The sequence below is a fragment of the Anopheles bellator genome, chromosome 1 (assembly GCF_943735745.2).
Source record: "Anopheles bellator chromosome 1, idAnoBellAS_SP24_06.2, whole genome shotgun sequence".
NCBI lineage: Eukaryota > Metazoa > Arthropoda > Insecta > Diptera > Culicidae > Anopheles > Anopheles bellator.
The window spans coordinates 42,853,600-42,875,094 of NC_071285.1; the positions used below are offsets into that span (position 1 = coordinate 42,853,600).

The 21,495-nt window shown below is 51.9% G+C and overlaps 3 protein-coding genes across 3 annotated transcripts; 1 reads left to right on the forward strand and 2 right to left on the reverse strand.

Moving 5' to 3' along the window:
- Positions 1-9,025: 9,025 nt before the first annotated feature.
- Positions 9,026-10,770, forward strand: LOC131213209 (deoxyribodipyrimidine photo-lyase). The gene has a single exon (XM_058207207.1). The coding sequence runs from the start codon at positions 9,060-9,062 to the stop codon at positions 10,632-10,634; it is 1,575 nt and encodes a 524-aa protein (XP_058063190.1). The 5' UTR covers positions 9,026-9,059; the 3' UTR covers positions 10,635-10,770.
- A 130-nt stretch (positions 10,771-10,900) lies between these two features.
- LOC131214914 (E3 ubiquitin-protein ligase LRSAM1-like) lies at positions 10,901-14,661 on the reverse strand. The gene is made up of 6 exons (XM_058209254.1): positions 14,508-14,661; positions 14,082-14,324; positions 13,369-14,008; positions 12,818-13,305; positions 12,117-12,746; positions 10,901-12,042 (listed from the first exon to the last, which is right to left on the reverse strand). Exons 1-6 carry the CDS (start codon positions 14,640-14,642, stop codon positions 11,920-11,922), a joined length of 2,259 nt encoding a protein of 752 aa, XP_058065237.1. The 5' UTR covers positions 14,643-14,661; the 3' UTR covers positions 10,901-11,919.
- An 819-nt stretch (positions 14,662-15,480) lies between these two features.
- Positions 15,481-17,515, reverse strand: LOC131216412 (peroxisomal leader peptide-processing protease). The gene is made up of 6 exons (XM_058210894.1): positions 17,424-17,515; positions 16,720-17,366; positions 16,401-16,662; positions 16,027-16,339; positions 15,799-15,960; positions 15,481-15,727 (listed from the first exon to the last, which is right to left on the reverse strand). The coding sequence occupies exons 1-6, from the start codon at positions 17,427-17,429 to the stop codon at positions 15,639-15,641; spliced, it is 1,479 nt and encodes a 492-aa protein (XP_058066877.1). The 5' UTR covers positions 17,430-17,515; the 3' UTR covers positions 15,481-15,638.
- Positions 17,516-21,495: the final 3,980 nt, after the last annotated feature.

Here is a 21,495-nt window from a genome sequence, read left to right on the forward strand (position 1 = left end):
GGGCACCGAAAAAGCCACGATGGCCTCGCTATTAGAATCCAGCCCCGCGGAAAGCTGTTCTCCCAGTAGCGTCGTAGGGCGTCGTTGGCATTCCGGGGTTGCCCGGCGGAATGCTCGGCCCGATCACGTACGAGACGTGGCCAAGAATTTGCGCTGACGTGGGACTAGCTAATCAACTTCACGGTAGGTGCCAGTCCCGACGGCCAACGAGCCACACGGTGACCACAACTATCTCACGTACGTGGAAAGTGTAACATGCAGTTTTTGGAGCACCACAGAGGCTATGAGTAAGACCCCAGCATAAGGTGCAATGTTGTGGTACGAAAGACAAAGAGACCCAAAAATCGGTTCATTGAGCCTTCCCGGGGGCTTCAATCTGGTTTGGGAAACCCGCAGCCAATGGAACGCCGTTAACCTTCGGGGGACAAGCTAAGGTTTCAATGACACCTAACGGGCGGTAAGTGATCGCGATACGGTTAACGAGGCGAGCATACTCTAAGGCGATAAAATCGTACAAGGTCAAACAGCAACGGACTCCGGATGTTTCCCAAGAATTACCACTCCTGAAGGCGCTAGAAAACTCGTTTTGGGGCCACCTAAAATAAAGTCGCTACTTCGGCTTCGCGGCGATCGCCACCAACAAGACGAGAGTTTTTTCTTCGACAACCTCGTTGACCATAACTCAACGGTAGCCGGAATGCGGCTTAGCTGGCGGTCTCTGTGTCCGCGAGCAAACACATGACAAACAACAACTCGCCTGTTTGCTTCCGGGAAACTGCGGAACCGTCTGGGAGTCGGACCAATCAACCAGCAGCGCAGTCTGTCTCCGGCGGCGTAACCGGAAACTCGGTTGCGAAATACGAGGATCGCAGACTTTTTACTCGGCACAGAGCACGTTGTTTGCAGCGTGATCCCAGTGTGTCGCCCGACGGAAGAAGAACTTGGTTCCTTCATGCGTCATTTGTGTGCTTCGTCTCTGCTGCTGCCCTGCGGGACTCGCATTAAATATATCGAGGGCAACAAGAGAGAGAGAGAGACCAAAAATAAGGGCGCACCGAGGATGAATGGTGCGTTTAATGAAATAGCAACCGAATTATCCTGCCCCGGTCTTGGTTGATTAGGGCCATGGCAATTGCACGCTGTGGATCCGAAGAAGGCTTGGGTTTGGGCAAATGGCAATTATTCGAGCGACTAGAGTAGTTACGAAGTTATTACGCCAACATGAATGGTGTGTGGGCCCCGCACTTCCGTGATCATATAAAGGCTTTTACAAATAACTACGCCAACGAGACGAGGAATGGGCCGAATTCGGGGTCTAGCCGCTCTTCGCTGCTAGAACCCTCCCAACTATCGCTGTCAGGACCGCTCGGTTCCATTAACGGGCAGGGGGACAGTATAAAAATTGCATTACTGGGCCACATGATTGAGACCATCGGATCCCGCGCACCATCCCGGAAGCCTTTGGCAGAAAGGATATACGTCTTCTAACGAGATGACCCACTAAAGCACTCTTCACCTCCCGGGGCAGTAACTGAACCGCCGTTCGCGGTCCTCAAGTGGTCCTTGTTTTGCTTACGTTGCTCGTGTGAACTCGGTGCGGTTGACGCGTGTCGCTGGAAATGTTTATTTTTTTGTCCGTTTTTAATGGCATCGAATTCCACGGTCAATACCACGGCGACCTAAAGCAACTCCTCAGCAGCACGTACGAAGCGGGTGATAAAATGCCCTCAACGGCGGACGTCTGCTGTACAGTGGCTAATGCTGGCCTCCCAAATGGCATTCGTTCGTGGGCGACTCCCAAATGGCTAGCTGGCCGGCCTGGGGGCGTACGACTTATGCAATCGGCAAAAAGTGCAACGATGGGTTCGAACAGTTCCGAACAAGAGTTCAATCACTTCGCACCAGTGCTCAATATGCTGCCCTGGTGACCGCTTTGTGGCAACAATTTTCCTCGAACTTCCAGACCCAGATTGTGCTGACAGCATTTTTTAACACCCAACCGACGACCGCAGACGGGTATCATGAAACCCGCGGGTCGAATTGCCTTAGCAACGTGGCACGATGGGCTGGCTGGGTACCCCTGTTTCCTAGTCGCTAAGTTGTCCACCAACTATCCGCCTCCATCGATCGCGACGATCGCCGGAACCGAATTATGCACAATCCGCGATTTAATCCTGCGTACAGTAATTGTTGCAATGTTGCATTTAACTTTCTGGACCCCCAAACCGACGGCCTGTTCTTCGACAACGACACTCACACCGGCCTTACCGACCACTGCTTAACTCTGAGGGCTTAAACAATGCTGCTGAGACAGAACAAACTATACTGTGTCCTTCCGAACACAAAACCAATGGCCCGGGCTAAAACACAGAACACCTGTATCGGCGCACACGACCGGAAACTACTTTCGTTGGCGGACTGCTCAGCGCTCGGTACGCACTTCTAGTGTGCAACAGCTGGCCTGACCAAGGCTGGGAACAACACACTCTCACCCTGGGACCGAGGTGGAAATTGTTTTCGGATACGGTTTTGCAATCCCGGGCACGTTTTGTTTAGTTTTAGCGCGCGATAGCAAACCCACGATGGAGCTGCTTCGGACTATGTTTCGAGGCTCGACCCGTGGCACCGGCGATAATCCTTTCTGCGCGATCATCCTGAAAAATGCTATTAATGTTGCCGGTCGGGCTCGACTTACGCACGTAATGTCGCATCAAATTTCATCATCATCAAAACGTCAGACTCCAGTAGGGACCGGGAATCGGCATTCCCAACGCAAAGGAGAACACCAATTAACGTTTCCGATGCAATAATAAAAATGGCTCCACCATCCAAGGACAGCGTGCTGGAGGCTGCTTACAATGTAACATCTCAGTGCGTGGTGGAAAAACAATCATTATTTAAATTGCATGCTGCACCTGGGAAATCAACCAGCACAGTGCAAAGTGCATGCCACCACAAAGACTCACACGCGCGCCATTTCGCCTCCCAATCGGCACCCCGGATTCCCGGGACACGGTGAGGGGCAATAATTACAACGCCGTACACATAATCCACTTTGCTGGAATCGGGATCTGGACGGGATCTGGAACAATTCTAAACAACTAGCTATTTTCGTGGCACTGCTGTCAATGTCCCCGCATATGTTTGTACATATGGTTCGCACGCGACGCCAAGTAGCTGTGCTACGTTTATGTAAGGGCTCGAGACAATCACACTTCAAAGCTGGGCCTCAAAATATCCCAAGGAAGCTCACCAGAAGCTCTCAAAATGTATTATTCTGCTTACGAGAAAATGTACCTCTAATACCCTCCGACTCTCGGTTCGATTCCCCGATGACAGAGCCCTCTTGGGAAGAAAAATCCGTAGCGAAAAATGAGCGTGAAAATGGCCCGGTACCAGACACGTTTAGCACGGGTGGATTTACGGTCCTCAAAACCCAGTTTTGATGTTCAACCTAATGGTACGCTGTGCCTCGGTGCCTGCTCCAATTAAATTACATTCACATCAGCCTTCAATCAGCTTGGCGGCCGATGTCGAATTAACAGTTCAATAGCATCCGATCCGAGAGGACTGTGTTGACTGGAAAACTCGCATATTTTCCGGACCAACAGCGCAACGTCCTCGACACGACAATAACCACCAATCAATTGAAGCTCGCGCAATGGCTCGCGAAATAATTAATAGCACTTCGAGTGAATCGAGGGCTGATACGATCCATTTGAATAAGAGACAAAATTAAGAATGGGGACGAGCACGTGCTTTACGCAAATTCGTGCAGATGGCGCTGCGCCCTGCGCATTGCGTGGAGCCGACAGAGGGCGTACTAGTAGCCGTTGTAAGTACTTCGGCGTGACTACCCCCCGTCAAGTGCCCTCCTCGGCCTGTGGCCGTCGAGTGTAAAATTTATGCAAATCGCGCATTTATCAGTCAGCTAGGCGCGTCTTATTGCGCTCTAGAGTTCGCGGCCGCGAGTGGTTGGCGGCCCCCGATCGGCGGGTCACTCCCCACCCGACACCACCACCACCACCACCACGTCTCCCATCTGCCCGATTTGCTGGCCTACACAGGCGCGAAGAATTAAGCCGCGGACGGCACCTGTGTGTTTGTGTTGAGTATGGTCGAGAATGGTCGAATAGCTGACCGGGTCTGATCGCGAGCCAACTGCGTGAGCGGACCTCGGATACAGACACAACCGCCCCACCGGTCACCCCAGAGCCATGGCCACCGACCGACCGGCCAGGTCCGGAAGAAAGGAAAACAAAACCCAACCCAACGCGTAATTATTGAAGCCCGAAGGCTTTCGAGCAGTTTTAGTACAGTCCTAATTTTAGTACTCCTTCGCCTTGGAATCGGACAATCGGATGGAAGGAATTCCTGGGATGTGTTTGGTTCCAGTTCCAGCCATCGATCTGGCACAAAGCTATCTAATCGACCCACGGCGACCCAAGTTAGATAACTCCTTGTGTTTGAAAACATGCCAGCAGAAAAAGAAATACAACAAAGCCTTATCGGGCTTCTGGGGCAAACAGACTCAACTGATTGCAAATTAGAAAAACAACACTTTACGCTACGAATTCGCACTTACATAGAGCCCAGAGCATTTGCCACGGACCATTAGGTTTTATTCGCGATCACGACGACCGACCGCCCGCCCGGAATGACTGTCGGAATGAATTGCGAATCGAATTGGGCTGGTGTGCGGCGAGCGTCCCCATTTAACTGACCTATGGCTCTCCACCACCAAAACGGATACCGTCGTCGTCGTCGTCGTCGTCGTCGTCGTCGTCGTCGTCGTCGTTGTCGTGTTCCGCGCGATAAGCGAGTGGTTTGTTAGTGTGCGAATCAGCGTCCCGTTCGCGATTCGCGATTCTTCCAGACCGTCAACAACAAACCGGAATCGGGAACTTTTGAAACCGGGCTTTGCTGCTCACATCCAAGAGAAATCCGAGAATTAACGTTATCTGAACGCATGACAAATGACCATCGCTCATTTGTTGTCTTCTTATCATTTAAATTATGTATTAATTTTGAAGGTCCCCACGAAGGTTCGGCCGTTAGCCGGTCGGTCGCTGATGGTCGCCCTGCACAATCGGTTGTACTAAATGTTACGTCACCGGTGATAAAAATATCAGCATCCCGCGCACGGGAAGAAGCCAACACACAATGGGCCGCAGACGTCGGACCGAATATCGACGAATTATGAAATTCAAGCCGAGCCCGGGAACCTAAGGCGATTTCGCTCGCGTCGTTTGTTGCCGTGATTGGGGCCAAAAATAATACCCCCGGAGTGGGGTGGAAGGCGACCACCGGGGTTTATTGTGACCTCCCGTTGCCCGCCAAAAGTGGGTGCTGCCCATCCAGTGCGGGCCGGTGCAGCGTCGCTAATGTGCAACCGATGCAACCAACGGTTGCGAATACCGAGAGACCTTGAAGTGCTAGGCACAAACGGCAACCTATAGTTGGCAAGTTTGCCGCGCACTCCGACGACGACCACCACCGGCAACCCTCGGGGACCACGTTGGCAACGAAATGCACCGGGCGATGATTGCATAAAGCCCTCCCCTGGCCCGTGATTGTGGGGTTTTAATTGGTATTTGTGCAAACAACACCCCGGCGGCGAACACACTGCCCCCCCGGGGGGGATGGCTGGCTGGTGGCGGTGGCGCAGACGTTGCACCGTTGCAACTATCGAGCACGAACACACAGGCACACACAGAAAAGCCGGCAAAAGGCAAACGGCAAATGCCACGCAGGTTCCGTTTGGCCAGCCGGCCGGCGGACGAGCCGCGCGTCGCGTTTGCTTGAATATTATTTCGTTTCTCAGCCAGCTCGGGCCGCGAAGACGTTGTATTTTGCTGTTGGGATTAAATATAATAAAGCGACCTCAACACTCATCGACGGGTTTCCTCCGCGCCATGCTCTGCCGCGACAAAATATTGTCCCACTTGCCCCATAAAAAGGAACGTGCCGGGTGCGTTCTTTTCTGCGAACTCATTTGAATCTGGACCAAACGCGGATGGCGGACCGTGTACACCGCACCCTGCGGATCGATTCTCCCCAGATGCTAACGGGGCCAGTTTTTGAATACTGAAACCCCTAAATGAGGCACAGAAAGAGAGAGAACCTGTTCCAGTCAAGCTTGGTCCAGGTATTCTCAAATGAAGCGAAGCGAAGGTCCGTTCCGAGAGTGGCCGAAAAGCACCAAACAAAAAAATAATCAACAATAACACAACCATAAACATTTTATTGCGATCCCAAGAAGTTGCGATTTAATTTGTCTGGTTCCAAAATTTTCAAACACCCTGCTGTGTGAATCCCCAGAGCTTGCCGAGTACCAAGCAAAAACTATAAACATACGAGCCTAATTCCGGCCGTGAAGCGAGCGCGTATGGGAAAAAAGATCCTTGAAAGCATCTAATCGTTGCCGGACAGTAAAAACCCCGCAAAGAAGTGATAATTATAAATAGAAAACGAAACCGGACCGGAGTCCGGTGTATCGGACGCAAATGTGATAAGCGGTGGGGCGGTGGGTCCGGCGACCTAGTCCACCCGGGTCCCGGCGGCCCGGTGTGTAGCGAATTGATAAAGACCAAAAGCGGTCTCCGTCGGAAGACCACCCGATGGGGCCGCCGACGCCGGGAGGGACACGGAATTTGTGTCACGTCCAAGGGTGTGCCCTCCAGTGTGCCGGCCTTCTTGCTGCTCGCTGTTTGTACAGCTTGTGGGCCGCCTCTGTGGGTTCGGATCGAAATGTTATTTGCATTTCTATCGATCCGGCCCGCCAAGCCGACCGACGCGATTCTACGCGTTACGCAATTCCGCCTGCCCACCGCCTGGTCAGTGAAGCTGTGGGCCGCGATCACGAAATAGCATTGTGATCGAGTGAGTGGCGATCTCGTCTGGAGCGGACACTTCTGCGACCGGTTCCAGCCTCGGAGTCTGTGGCGTGACTCTTCCGTATATTTCACCAATCCGGAGGGGCCCGTCAATGTTGCGCCAATTTATGCTGCGACCGTCCGACTAAAAATAAACAAAACTAACTCGTGGTAGGGCGGCCGAGCGGGGCGGCCACCGACCAGCGGGTGCGTTCGTATGTGCGTCCTGTGTAGGTGTGCGCGCACACTCAAGAACGACGAAGAAGAAGACCGGCCAAACATTGAAAGCAAATGAATCAATCGGTGCGCGGCGCACACGGCAGAAAAGAAACAGCTGAACCAAAACAAAACGCGATCGCAGCTGGCGGCGGCGGCGGCGACGACGGGACGTGTAAATATGCCGAAAAATGTTGAGATAGGTTGGAACACACCGTGCACACGGCCGTCATCGCACGGCAATGTTCGCGCCCTCTCCGTTGGACGGAACTAGCCGCCTCAGCACCATCGTGAGCGAAACACGGACCGGTGTGTGCATATCGGGCACGAAGCGCTGTGAAGAGACATAGCTAGAGAGAACCAGAATCCTCCGAATCATAACTGACCTTCTTTGGTGACCGTCCGTCCGCGCTATCGCTAATCAGCAGCTGGAAGTCACGCACGCACGCACACACGCAGTGGGCTGGCACAAAGCGGTCGCTGGATTGTGACAAAGCATTCACAGCATAGAAGCAGGCGGCGACCAGCTCTGGGGCATACGTTCTTGGCGATTGTTTCACACGAAACTCAATTCTGATTGTGCTCTTCTCGAATGCTGGTCTTCGCTTTTGCCGGGACAGAACAATTCAAACTATTGCACTAAACACAAGCACACTCGAGACACGCAAACATAAACACTAGACACAGACACATACACGGCGCGGTCTTCCAGCAGCCGTTTCCGCGCACTGCGTGACACCTGATCTCCGGTCGTCCGGTTCCGTGTTCCGTTCCGTCGCGAGGAGACCAAAAATACGCCGCAAATCAGGGAAACTTGTTACGCAGCAGCAGCTCTTTAACACTCTCGCCGTTTCTGTACGTCTCGCGGCAATCATTGCATACGCGTTTTTTTTTTTTGTTTCTGTTCTTCCTATTGCTGTCACCCGTTGTTGCCCTTGGCCACTACACAGCACCACGTCGCTGACAGTGGGTACACGGTATTTGGTGGTGTGCGACGGCGTCTTGGTGGTTGTTGTTTCTTTATTTCCTCGTAGCTCGTCGAGGGAAGAAAAAAAACCCGTACCGTACCGCACGACCTTCCCCTATCGCGGCGCGGCTCTGGTGGCTCGTCCGGGGGTGGCCTTCTGTTGTGACTCTCTGCAATGCGGACTGCCGTTCGATCGGTTAACGGCCTGAACTGCAGCCAGTTCACGGGGCCGGCGACGGGATTGCGATTCACTCCCGGACGGTGCAAGAAACCGCACATACAGGCTGGCGCGCACTCTGCCAGCAAAGTGGTCCGTTCCGCAAAGGTTTGCTCGGTTTTCACACCATTGCGCCGCGACCGCCGGCAACCGCGACAGGAGCTGGCGTTTACACTCACCCCCAGGGCGGGGGCGGAAGGGGGACGATTGCTACAGAACCGGGGAACCGATCGGACACCGCCACTATCGGATGGATCGGTCGTGGGAATCCTTTCGCCAGGGACACCGTGAACGGGAGCAAAAACAAATCGCCATTCGCGGAACTGTTTCGGTTCGGCTCAGAGCGTTTGACAGCTCTCAGTAGGCAGTGGTGCCAGTTGAGCTGCCCACTGCTCCGATCGGGAATCGTTTTTGCCGTAACTCGACCACCGAATTGTTCTTCATTAATTTTAGCTATCTTTCTTTTAAAAAAGAAAATTTTGAGTAAACTTTCGACAAACTAATTTAGAAATCGTTAACATTACCGAAAATTGCACACAAGCCGTACGATGCGGTCCTTTTGAAAGTGACAATTGCGTTGCAATGTTTATGTTTTCTATCATCGCGCCCGTATGTTCTGCCCTTCAATCAACTTCCCGTTTCGTCGCAATCAAGTAGTCGTCCATTTAAAGGCTTGGTAAGTTTATCACTGTCTACTTCTCACTCTGGACTAAATCATCCAAACGTCCCGGTGCTTAGGATAACAGATCGCGCTTCTTCGCTGCCAAGCTGGACTGCCAACATCATGAAAAAATCTGCGTGTCCGTCTTCCTCGTCGTCGGTGGAGCCAACCGTGAAGAAACAGAAAATGGATGAAGATCGTCCCGGCCCAGACCAGGCCACTCCGCCGGAGGACGCTGGTTCGTCAAAGCCCGCCGACTACGTAGCACTGTTCAAGGCCGAGCGGAACAGCACCGCGCCATCGGTGCTCGATTTCGATTTCATAAAAAAACGTGTGCGAGTCCTATCGACTGCCAAGGTGGTAGACGAAAGCAAGCAGGCTATCCTGTATTGGATGTCCCGGGACGTGCGGGTGCAAGATAATTGGGCCTTTCTGTACGCACAGAAACTTGCGTTTAAAAACGAACTGCCCTTGTTCGTTTGCTTCAACTTGGTGCCCAAATTCTTGGAAGCCACTATCCGTCATTTCAAATTTTTACTCTGGGGTCTGGAGGAAGTGGCCCGCGAGTGCGAGAAGCTAAACATCCAGTTTGTTCTGCTGCGCGGAAATGCGGCCGAGAACGTACCGGCCTTCGTGAAGAAACACAAAATCGGCTGCGTGGTGTGTGACTTTAGTCCGCTACGCGTTCCGATGCAATGGGTTGACGACGTAGCCAAAGCGCTCCCGATGGAGGTTCCACTGTGTCAGGTGGACGCACACAACATCGTGCCGGTTTGGGTGACTTCGGAGAAGCAAGAGTATGCGGCACGCACGATAAGAAATAAGGTGAACGGTCATTTAGCAGCCTACCTGACACCATTTCCACCGGTCATCAAGCATCCACACACGTCCCGATTCGTAGCCAAACCGATCGACTGGCCACGGGTGATCGAATCGCTGGAGGTAGACCGCTCGGTGGACGAAGTCGAGTGGGCCACTCCCGGATACGTCGCTGGTGTGCGGATGTTGCAAAGCTTCGTCGAGAAGCGCCTCAGCAAGTTCGATGGCAAGCGCAACGATCCGACGGAAAATGCCCTTTCGCAGCTTTCGCCCTGGTTCCACTTTGGGCAGCTGTCGGTGCAGCGAGCCATCCTGGCCGTCAAAAGCTACGGCAAGCGCCATACGGACGGTGTGGCCGCATTCTGCGAGGAAGCGATCGTGCGCCGCGAACTGTCCGACAACTTTTGCTTCTACAACAAAAACTACGACAATCTGCGCGGGGCAAACGAATGGGCCCGGAAGTCCCTGGACGACCACCGCAAGGATAAGCGCACCTACTGTTACACCCGAAGCGAGCTGGATTCGGCCAAAACGCACGACGACCTGTGGAACGCCGCCCAGCTGCAGATGGTGACGGAAGGCAAGATGCACGGGTTTTTGCGGATGTACTGGGCGAAGAAAATTCTCGAGTGGACCAAAACACCCGAAGAAGCGCTCGCGACGGCCATCTATCTGAACGATCGGTACAATCTCGATGGGCGCGACCCGAACGGATACGTGGGCTGCATGTGGTCGATCGCCGGCACCCACGATATGGGGCGGAAGGAACGGGACATCTTCGGCAAGATTCGCTACATGAACTACGACGGCTGTAAGCGCAAGTTCGACGTGCGCGCGTTTGTCGCCCGCTATGGTGGCAAGGTTTACCAACGCAAATAGTTTACCGTTATTGTTGTTTCTTGTTCGCAAATCTTGATAAATTTTCGTCGTTTCTCGTTCTTTTTTGTCTTGTCTCGTTATCCTTTTCAGCAAAATGAGTTCCTTGAGGCAAAGTTACTTAAAATATGTAACCGAAATATGTAAATATGTAAGCTGCGAAATGTTAAGCAATGCGATGCTTACGATACAGTTGAACTGTAAACAAGTACAAATGGAAAAATAAAGCGGAAAATACTCACACAACAGAAAACAATCGGCTCGAGGGATAAAATTTTATTAAAACGCTCTTATGACAAATTACGAAACTTACCAAACACGATCAGCGAGGGTAGCGGTAAAATGTCGCTTAAGCGATTAAGCTATTCGATGAAGCAAGCACTTACAGTTAAATGTTTCCACGTGCCGTTTTAGAAACTCTCTGGTCTGGTAAAAACTGAATTCCATCTTTTTGTTTGCAAGGGAAAGTGTGCTTCATTCTGAACGGACGCAGTTATGAATCGAACAGTGAAAGGCACTCTCTACAATGAATTGGTGCTCCAGAAACAATCGTGAATGTCACCACTACAATAACGACGATAGAAACCTTGGGTTTGCAACAAAACAAGTTAGTACTTAGTAATCTTATGAATGGCACAAGCGTGGCTTGTTTTAATGGTAAGAGTATAGTTTAAACGGCTTTCTGGGCTCAAAAGGTGTCTTTTTGCTTCGTGGCTAGTAGTAGTAATAGAACAACATTGCAATCAACTCGTACAAACTTAACAAAACCTCCAACGCGATACCTCAAAAATGCACGAATGGATAAGGTTAAATGTTGGCGTGTGTTCTTAAGCTAGAAGAAATAGAGTAATAGTGCCACAGTATGGCTTTTGGTGTTTTTTTCTTATCCTTAAACGCTACGTACGTAGTGATATCGTAACTTTACGGTTTGTTTGCTTTCTTACGTAGGAAAGGCATCTTCTCCTGTCTTCCTTCTCTTCAATTCGTGCGAATCTCTTAGTTTTCTCATTAGATCTATAAGAATTCCGTTTACATGTTTGTTATTTAATTTGAGTTTTCCGCTTAATAGTATCCCTTCACCAGGTTGCCACCTTACGGGTTGCTGAATGTCTTTACGTGACTAGAGATGAAAATGGGAGATAATTTGACTAATGCATTGGTATTGCTCCGCTTCGATGAACCGACTGTGACGTGTTTTCATCCGATTTATTGCTGCGTTTCGCGAAATGGAACGGATAGTGAAATAGAGAAAACCTTGCCTTGCATTCCACGTCCACCTGGGGCTGCCTTAAGGCTGTATGACTTTGATTTTTCGTTCAATGTACGCCCGGCACATGGGGCAATCATGGACCTCGGTGTGACACACTGCACAGCAGCACATGTGTCCGCAGGGCAGGAATATCACTTGTACCTGAAACGAACCAGAGAGAGAGAAAATCATAACCTCTCCTCACAGGGAAGTTTTAAATCGTGCAAGGACATTACCATTTGCTCCATACAGATAACGCATTCGGCGAATTGAGCTGTTACTGGGCTGATCGCACCACCTTCGCCGACCATGGGCGGTGTATCTGGAACGCTCGGTGTTACTGCCTCCCTTTCGCTTCGACTCGTACTCGGTGCACGATCATCGTCGGATTCCATGTCCACGGGTGCCGTTGCCATGGGCGTACCAGCGACCGATTCTCCCTCCGGATAGTCGATTCTGCCATTCAAATAATCGTAGTAGCTTGCAATCGACTGCAGAATTCCACGGCGATCGGTCGGGTTCTGCACACCGGCCGCGATCAAGTCGGCGTCGCACACCTGGCATAGCTCTTTGTCTTTGTTTTGCCAGATTTTAGACAAAAACGGCAAACAGTGCACCACTCCGTTCACCAAGAACTGATAGCCGAGCACCGGATCAATCGATGCGCTTCCGTTGGACAACTCCGTGGGCTGTCGATCGAGCAGCCGCTGGTACTGCAGCAGCCAGAAGTCGGATTGCCGTTCGCTTTCGTTTTGCTTCTCGATTATTTTGAGCGTCTCCAGAAGCTGTTGCTTGCGTTGGTCCTGCTGCTTGAGCAAATCCGTTAGAACGTAGGTCAAATTGATACGATGCTCCGTAAGATTGATCTGAAAACGGGGTACAAAAAACCGTGATTGTTACTGAAACGAAGGAGCACCTCGCATCTGCGGTCACGTACAATTTGGTCGTCTTGGTTGGTTTTCTTCCGTTCGATCTCGTACAGCGTCAGGGCGGCCAGTTGCGACTCGACGATGCGCACCTGCTCCACCAAACCCCAGGTGCGCGAATCGTTCCGTGCGATCAGTGCGGCCACAGCGCTCTTCTGTATGTCCTCGTCTACCGTGATCTGGTCGATCACTTCCTGACGATTTTTGTCATAGTTGAGAAACACGTTGTTGAGCAGATTGTTTGTTTCGCACTCGCTCTCCAGCAGATTGCGAGACGATTGATCACGCTGATTGTGAAAGTTCTGTATGATGTTGATTTCGTTTTCTAGCAAATCCGTCATCGCGGTCAAAATCTCCTGTTTGCGCAGATCGTTCTGCTTGATGCGTAGCGCCTCGATCAACCGGTTCTGTTCCTCACGTTCCCGCTCCAGGAACGCCGGGTCGGGACCGTTCTTTAGTGTTAGCAGATTGTTCACCAGCTCGTTGGAACGCAATTCATCTAGAAAGTAAAATGGATTGTAAAGCTACGTAGTATAGAAACGGTTCTCAATATTCGGCTCACCCTGTATGATGTTATCGATCAACCGCTCACGCTCCGTTTGCTTCTCGCGCTGCAACCGATTCACCTGGGTGTCGTTTTGATTCTGCTGCTCGAGCAGTTGCTGCAGAAGGAGCTGCTTCTTGCGCTGTTGCTCCTCGTGCAGCTTGCTCTCCGTCAGTACGTCCTTCTCGAACGCTAACCGTTCACGTTCGAGAAACTTACGCTCCTTCTCCAAGCGCTCCCGGGCCAGTTCCTGCTGGCGCTGTTCACCTCCCCGTTCGCTGCTAATAAACGCTGTGCTGCTGCTGCCGATGTTTGCCTTCGGGTGCGTTACAGGGACCGAGTCTTCCGGAAGAATTTCCCCGGTCGAAAGGTATTTGACGATGGCGTACGTCCCACCGGCCGTTACGTCCGCCGGCGGGTACACTATGCGCTCCGTATCGAGTACAATATCTACGAGATTATCACACGTTGCCAGCTGATTGGACAGCTGCGAAAGACGCACATTGTTGCTGATGTCCAGCATTCTAAGATTGGTCATGAACGCTAACTGTTCCACCGTCGAAAGATTGTTCGCTGCCAGGTTCAGCAGCTCTAGCTTCTTCAGTCGCCCCATCGTCACCGGCAGCTTCTCCAAGGCGTTGTTAGATAAAAATAGTTCCTGCAGATCGAAACGAAAAGGTGTAATATGCTTAAACAATCTGCACCATCGGTCTACAAGCCACCTTGCTTACCCTGAGGTTTTCTAGTTTGTAAATATCATCCGGCAGCTTCTTGAATCGATTGTACGATAGATTTAACGATTGCAGTAAAACTAAGTCTTCCAGCACGCCCCCGCCGGCCAGGGAGGAAAGTTTGTTGCTGGCCAGCGTGAGCGCCTCCTTCCGCAGCACCTTGCACATGACGAACACGCCCGCAGGCACATCTTTCAGATTGCAGTCTTCCAAGTCGTAGATCGGTTCCGGCGTCTCTTTGGCCTACAGGGGATGATGGTACGGAGAGCGAAAAAATAATGGTGTCACACTTAGTTCACAATCGATATCCGTTCTTCTGCCGAGGTCCCGTTTCGTCAATGGCGGGGAGTAATTGTGTCACAACCGGAAACAGGCTCAGCGCGCAAGCGGGATCCGTGTGTAGCGTAATGGAACGATGCATATTACCAGGCACTGCTTCCGCTCAAGGCGCGCTTTGTAGTCCACGGTCGGCTGGTGACTCGTAGTAGGCATTTCACTGTTTCCGGCGTCTGTTGGTGTGAGCAGATTTTCATTGTTCGACGACGAAAGGCGACAACCCATAAAAGAAACAATTAGCTCCTGCTTTGGCTCGCGTCAACTACGTCTCTCGCTAGGGACACGCTTGTCGGTCGCAAAATTGGCCTCAATGAGCTCTATTAGTGCAGCACTGCGCCACACGATCGACGGATACGGATGATTCACGCGTATGAATTACTGCGCTCGCTAGCGACCGCAAACCCTCCCTACCGAGGAAACTGTGGGCTACTTGCTACGACACTAGACTCTTGCTACTTGCTCCAGTACACTTAGGGCTCTAGACTACGTGCAGAGCTTTACTACGGTGCGGAGATGGACAGCCGCGCGGGTTCTACGGCTCTGCGATGGGCACTACGAAATGCTGAACTCAAAACACAACAAACAACAAACCGACTGCTCTACACATAATCGTCGCGCCAAAGCGATTTTTCTGTCGATTCGAATCGCGGATTTCGCCTTCACTTTTCTACGGCCTGCCTCGACCACTCGTCATGCACTACATATGCGTCAAAATTCAGAGAGAATCCGAATCCTGGCCAATTCGTTTGCTGCCTTCCTTGTCTCACTTGCTCTCGCTCACTCCTTTTTCCGGTCTGGCGCGGTTTTGCGCGCGGACGGTCGATTTTTTCACGCACTACCAAAGCGAAGCCGAGTCACGGGACGAACGAGCACCAAATGTTTTGAATCTGTCTTTGCTCGATGACGTTTAGCATAAACACTAGGGGTGCGACGGAAGCGACGATATCCAAATAGGCCGTCTCGCTCCGGCCAGGCGAATGACAGGATTCGGCAGAAGTTCGGAATTAGAAGACAATAATTTAGGACGGTTTAAAAAAGTGTTTCGCAAAACGGTAAATTAGGATGAAAGTAAGGAACCACACAATTTACTCTTTATTCAAAGATAAAAAACCACCAATCCCCGTTGCCGCTAGAAACGTACTGTACCCTGCGCGCACCCTTTTCCCCGGAGAATCTAAATTAAAACACTCTCCACCGTATGGCAGCATGTACTGTATCAGTTTACAGTTTGTTCAAAATCGTGGGGGGTTTCAGCTTCCACTTGCTCCGTATGCTCCAGTCCGCTTGCAGCGCGTCGAGAGATGATTTATCTGCAAGCGTGTAAACAATAATCTTGCTACGGTTCGTACTGACATTAATTGTTTGTAACAATCGGACGTACCACGTGTTTCGGTGTATTGCTCCAGCGCGGGGTAGATGGCGCAGACGGGGACGCACATGTTGTGGAACGGATACATGCGATTGTCGAGTGAGCTCTTGAAATTTGACACAACGATCGCAATAAGAAGACCGTTTTCATCAAATACGGGCCCACCGCTTTGGCCTGGAATAAAACCAACCAGCGCATTAATAAGGCGATCAGGATAAATGAAATGCTTAAAGGGCGCACCATTTTGTATTGAACAATCGGTGAACAAAATACCGTCCGTGTACTTTGTAACACGACCTGGCACAATACTAGGCCGGAAGGGTTTCATTGCCAGCGATTTGAGCACAGGAAACCCTACAGCATACAGCCGCTGGCCGACGCGAGGAATGTAGTTAGCTAAACGGCAAAACCAATTGTCGGATTGTGCCTCTTCGTAACTTGCCTCCATCATAGCCATCAGTGCAATGTCATACGCACTATCGAACGTTGGGTTTTTAAAAAGCACTTTCGGATGATGCACTTTCCGGTCGTTGAAGTAACACGTAATGTTATCCTGCAAATAAAATTGAAAATCGTCTCAATTTTCATCTCGAACACGACGACACACTACTTACAGTCGCGAGTACGTGTGCGCAGGAGATGATGTAGTGGTTCCCGTTCAGTTCGAAAGCACACCCCGTGCCCCAGCAGCCCTGCGAGTCTATCATGCACACCGATCGGAATGCCTGCACCGGAAACGAGCTTGGCAATCGGTGGCACAAGTTTCGCTCGTTGTGGGAGATATTCAAAAGTTCATCCACATTTACCACCAACGATAGACTCACGTTATCATTGCGGTACATGAACGTTGACCCAATGAGAAATCCTCGTAGTTTCCTGAAACAAACTCCAATCCATTAGCAGTGCGCTCGGCTGGTTGTGGCGGAGCATTACATTTTGCTATCGTAAACGGCTCCTCCTTCGCAGCCCATACTTAGCGGGACATCGAGGAGCAGCATACAGTCATTATCACCGAAAACGTTGCACACGTGGCCCATGTTAACCGTGTTGAAAAACGATTCGTTTCCGAACGGGGTAGAAACGGTCACTACTCTATCGAGCAATTTAAGCGGTTCGTCTTTCGGCTGACTGACACGGTTTAGAAGTGCTTGAATGGAGTGCCAAGACGAAATCACAGAATCATTCGCGGACAAAACGATGAAGCTAGAGTAGAGGCTACTGAACTCGTGCAGCATTTTGGTGTCACCATTCAGGACGATCTGCAACCCGCACAAGAGTTGCTCCAGGCAAGCCTTCACTCTCGGGGAATGGACAATGTAGAGGGCCCGAGCAGTCCGCTCCTCTAACTCATTTTTATGCTTTCGGACGATTCGAAAGTCCAGTTGATTAAGCTGATCGATTTTGCACAGCTCAACGATGGCCGTTTTCTTAACGGCGTCGGTAACTCTCTTTGCAACGGACCCGTTATCGCTGAGCAGTAAAGCCGACGTGATAACAATTCCCTCGCTGAGAAAAACGGCCGATGCCTTGTGTCCGCCAGTGGTATAGAAAATGGTTCCATGGTTCGGAACAGTAGGAATCTGGAATATTTCAAGAATGAACAAACTGATGCAAACCGTTTCTTACGCTTCACGTACCTTCATATTACAGTATCTTAATTGTGCAATTGATAGAACTTTGACCGGCGAGATTAAAGAAATTAAAAAGATTAAATAAAATTGAATGAATTTGCCAGATCAAAACAAAACATGACACAACTGTCATACGCTCTCTTACAGTATAGTGCAGAGTGCGTGAAACGTAGGCAATTTTCGTATCGCATGGGAACGTTGAAATATTTCATCGTTGTTCAAATTTCTCGTTTCATGCATTCCAATGACGGTTACGATGTGGATCAGACTGTATGAACTTATTTCGACTCACGGCATCGGTTTTATTGATTAAAATGGTTATATTTTCTTGCATTTGTGTGAGCTTTCTAAAGCGAAGCCAGCTCACAAAGTATTATTCATTAAAATGAACAGTTCGCTCAAATTAACTGCAAATCGCTGCAGCAAACACAGACACCGAACAAATGTATTATTCCTCAAAGTGCTCCTAACATTAATCGGAGTGGATTTTAATGTCCCACTGATCCTTGAGTTGGGGTCAGTGATGTCCTTACATAAGCATCTGGCACTAAAACCGAATCCCGCCCCGACAAGTGGACCCGAACCGGGTGGCGTGCTGCATATTGATGTATGTTAATAAATTTCTCGCGAAAAAGACAATCGGCTCCCTTATTCAAATGCCCACAGCCCCGCCTGCCATCCACGCGATCGACGCAATTCGACCTGAAACCAAATGGTAAGGCAGTAAAACCGGGCGCAAAGTGGCCCCCTTTTTGCGGTTTCCACGCGCGATTTACTCTCATGACTACATCCCCACCCCCCACCATCGGGTCCAGAGTGGACCAGTCTCACGGCAGTTGCAAATTAATTGCTCTCGAACGGGCGGACGGATGGGCGGACGGGCGCGTCCAACCGCCGTCCAGCGCTCGGCGTGTTCCGCTGGCGCACCACGGATCGCGCCGCACGATCAGACAGCTTGGCGCACATCCGCGTTTGACCGCGGGGCCACCTCGGCTCAATGAAACCGCGCGGGCCCCGAGGTGCGGTGCGGGCCGCGGTGATATGGTGATCGCGAGAGCCGGTTGTGTGAATAATGAATAATGCGGCCGCCTGGATGGCGGCCTGCATGTGGAGCATCGTGGAGCAACTGGAGACTCGCATGTGGCCGCGCCAAACACACGCGCGCCAAGTTCTTTGATTAAGCTGCTCCATCGATCGGGTCTCGTAATTGCTGACGCGATCCCCGAGCTATAGGTCAACCGTTTACAGCGCGTCCGATCGACCACCGCGGAGGCTCGCGGGAAGCAACACATTGGCAATGAATATCCAGCGACTTCCTGGGGGGTCCGCACGGTGGTGTCCATTGCAGCCGGGGAATGGTGTGCGCGCGTGTGTTTTACCTACACCCCGATCCGGCACATGGACCTTCCAGCCCGAGCCTCCCGAGACTTCCGATGCTGCGGCCGCGGCGGCGTGTGGGATGCGCCGATTACGTCGCCTCGATTGACTCCAGAATGGCGCATATTGATCGAGGCGCACATAAATATCACTTGGCTGACATTTTCCGGGCCGTGTGTCGGGCCGCGCGGTTTTGATCTTCCGCCGAAGTCGATTTTCGAGGATAGCCGCAGCACCGTAACCGAGTTATTGGCCGATCGTTTGGCAATGCGCCATATCAACCAATCATTGGCGAACTGAAACGCGGTCCATTAGAATCGGCAAGGTTCACTTGTTCGCCGCAGTTCGCCGCAGTTTTTATGGTCGACGATCGAAACAAAACAAGGTGATCCCTCGGTGAGTCGGTTCGGCGGGCGAGAAAGGTTGCACCTCGATCGACCGACTGCTGCAGCATTAGCATAAAGTGCACAACGATTCCGGCAGGTTGTTGGATCCCGCGGTTTGCATAAATTTTGGGGCCCGATTGCTCAATGTTCGTCGGCCGACGACGATGGAGCAATCAATCGCGCGCTCGCACGATGAACCGAAAGGCTTTTGACACATCCGCTCAAGGGTGGCCCATCGACATGGGAGCCGGCAAAAGTTTGCAACATAGTTTCGTACCAGGACCCGGTGGTGGGTACATTCGGAACACCTTAATCCAACTTCACCATCATCCGCTTCTGCGATCGGTCGCGGGGAACAGGTGAACCGGCCGAATCGAACATCTCCGTTCCGAGCATAATTCATTATGCTAACCATTTCGGTTTTTATGACGACGTTCTCTTTTCCGTTCTCTGCCGTCCGCCAGAATCGGCTTTTTATAGAACGGCACGATTCGGCGGTGGGCTGGCCGCGCATCCGCTGGTCGGACCACTTCCAAAGGATGCAAATGAGTTAATCTAAAATGCTGGCGCGCGCTTGCGCGATCCTTGCCAAAGCCATCGTTCATCGGTCGAACCGCCCGAACCGGTTCCGGGGCCGCTCCGGTAAATTGTTTTTTGATTAATGATTTGTTGTTCTACCTGTTTGGCCGTGGGCTCCCGTGGGAGAAGCCACCAAGGCCCCCTCGGAGTGTACGAGATTAACATAAACGTTACCGCGGACGCGCTGTGCTCGCGTAAGTTGATTAGTCGGCCCGCGTGACTCACCCGGTGCCCGGGTCCGGCCCGGGTGCACTCGTAGTACACAGTGTTTTAAGGATTGCGGATCGGTCCGACCGCTCCACCGATCGATAATGGATCGCCCGCCCGGTTGACTGCGAGTGACTTTTGACAGTCAGCGGCCCTCGGGGCATCGGTCCGGGCGATCGAGGCGTGCTCGATCACTGTCCCACTCGGCAACGCAACAAGGAACCAATTTGGAGCTTTCGCGATGTCTGCGGCGGCAGCGGCGGTCCGCGAGCTCAAAGGGTGCCGTCCGGGTGTGGGTCCGAGCGTCGTGGGCCACGTGAGCCGCTGAGGTTGGAAACCGCCCGGGAACCGGGACCGGTTTTTGGGGGCCCGCAAAACCCGAGCGGAGCAGACAACCTGGCACCGGTTTCTCGGTTGCCCTCACTGGCTGCCCATAAATAGGAAAACGTCAAATCTGTATGCTAATGCGAATGGTGGCTTAGTTTTTATCAATGATACGAACCTACGAAGGGGCCGGGATGCGTTTTGGCCGCGTTTTTTTTTGCACACCCCGTGAATCGTCCGTCCGTCCGCCCCGAAAACAAAATGTCTTCGTGTCCGCTAATGACCACGGTCGGCCGCCACCGCCAGAGGGCGTTGAATGATCGCGGCCGCGGGCTGGCGAATGGCTTTTGGGAAGATTCCACTGTTGATTGCTTTTTATGAGTCATAAAATTGGGCCTCAGTTTGGGCCACGGCGCGGCACTAAACGCGGAACGTTACGCCAGCCGCCGCTAAAACAGTGATTAAAATTCCTACGGCACAGACTTCGTGGCACCGATGATCGCGGCGCGCCCGATCCGCGTCCCTTGCCGGTCCGGGCCGGAAAAAGAAGCCACCACGAAACCAGTGAAAGGATCGCTCGGTCGGATGAAGACATTTCTCTTTTCGCGCCCGTATTTGGCCGGGGGCCGTTAAACGCCGTCGTGGCCGACTTGGCCGAAGGGTCTTCCGGGGCCGCACTTTTGACGTCATCGCGGCCGCGACAGGACGAGTGTTCCCGGGGCCTCTCCGTACACTAATTGAAGCCAGCGGGTTAACGAGCCATAAAACGGGGGGCGGTGTATCCTTGAAGTAGCGTGCGCGCGCGCCCGTGCGTCCACTGCCCCCCGCCCATCCCCCGACCGAGTACCGTGGGGCCACCTCGGAAGCACCGGATACGCAACCGATACCGATATTTGCTCCGCCATTTGTTTGCGTATGCGTATGATAAAATTACAAGGTTATAAAACCATAATTGACTCCGTGTATCATTACGCGCTGCTTGAGGTACTACCATGTGATCAGGGCGCCGGAGTGGTGCCGGTGGCGGAAATCTTGGCGAACTCGCGTGTGGGGGGAAACTCGCTGAGAAACGGGGACGGCCACAGTACGGCAAATTGTAAGTGTATAAAATTAAACTTAAATTGCACGGACTCCTCTCGGGGGCTAACGATGCCGATTGCCCGCCGTCGGTTCTCGATCCCCACAGCCACCGATGGCCGAGCGCG

Bases quoted from the DNA above. Each gene is read 5' to 3' on its own strand.
- LOC131213209 (XM_058207207.1), top strand. From the start codon at position 9,060: ATGAAAAAATCTGCGTGTCCGTCTTCCTCGTCGTCGGTGGAGCCAACC.
- LOC131214914 (XM_058209254.1), bottom strand. From the start codon at position 14,642: ATGGGTTGTCGCCTTTCGTCGTCGAACAATGAAAATCTGCTCACACCA. The intron at 14,009-14,081 runs GTAAGCAAGGTG...TTCGATCTGCAG, and splicing joins ACAAACTAGAAAACCTCAGG to GAACTATTTTTATCTAACAA. The intron at 12,043-12,116 runs GTAATGTCCTTG...GGTTCGTTTCAG, and splicing joins TTATCTGTATGGAGCAAATG to GTACAAGTGATATTCCTGCC.
- LOC131216412 (XM_058210894.1), bottom strand. The intron at 16,340-16,400 runs GTAAGTAGTGTG...TTTTATTTGCAG, and splicing joins GCGCACACGTACTCGCGACT to GATAACATTACGTGTTACTT. The intron at 15,961-16,026 runs GTGCGCCCTTTA...GTTTTATTCCAG, and splicing joins CGATTGTTCAATACAAAATG to GCCAAAGCGGTGGGCCCGTA.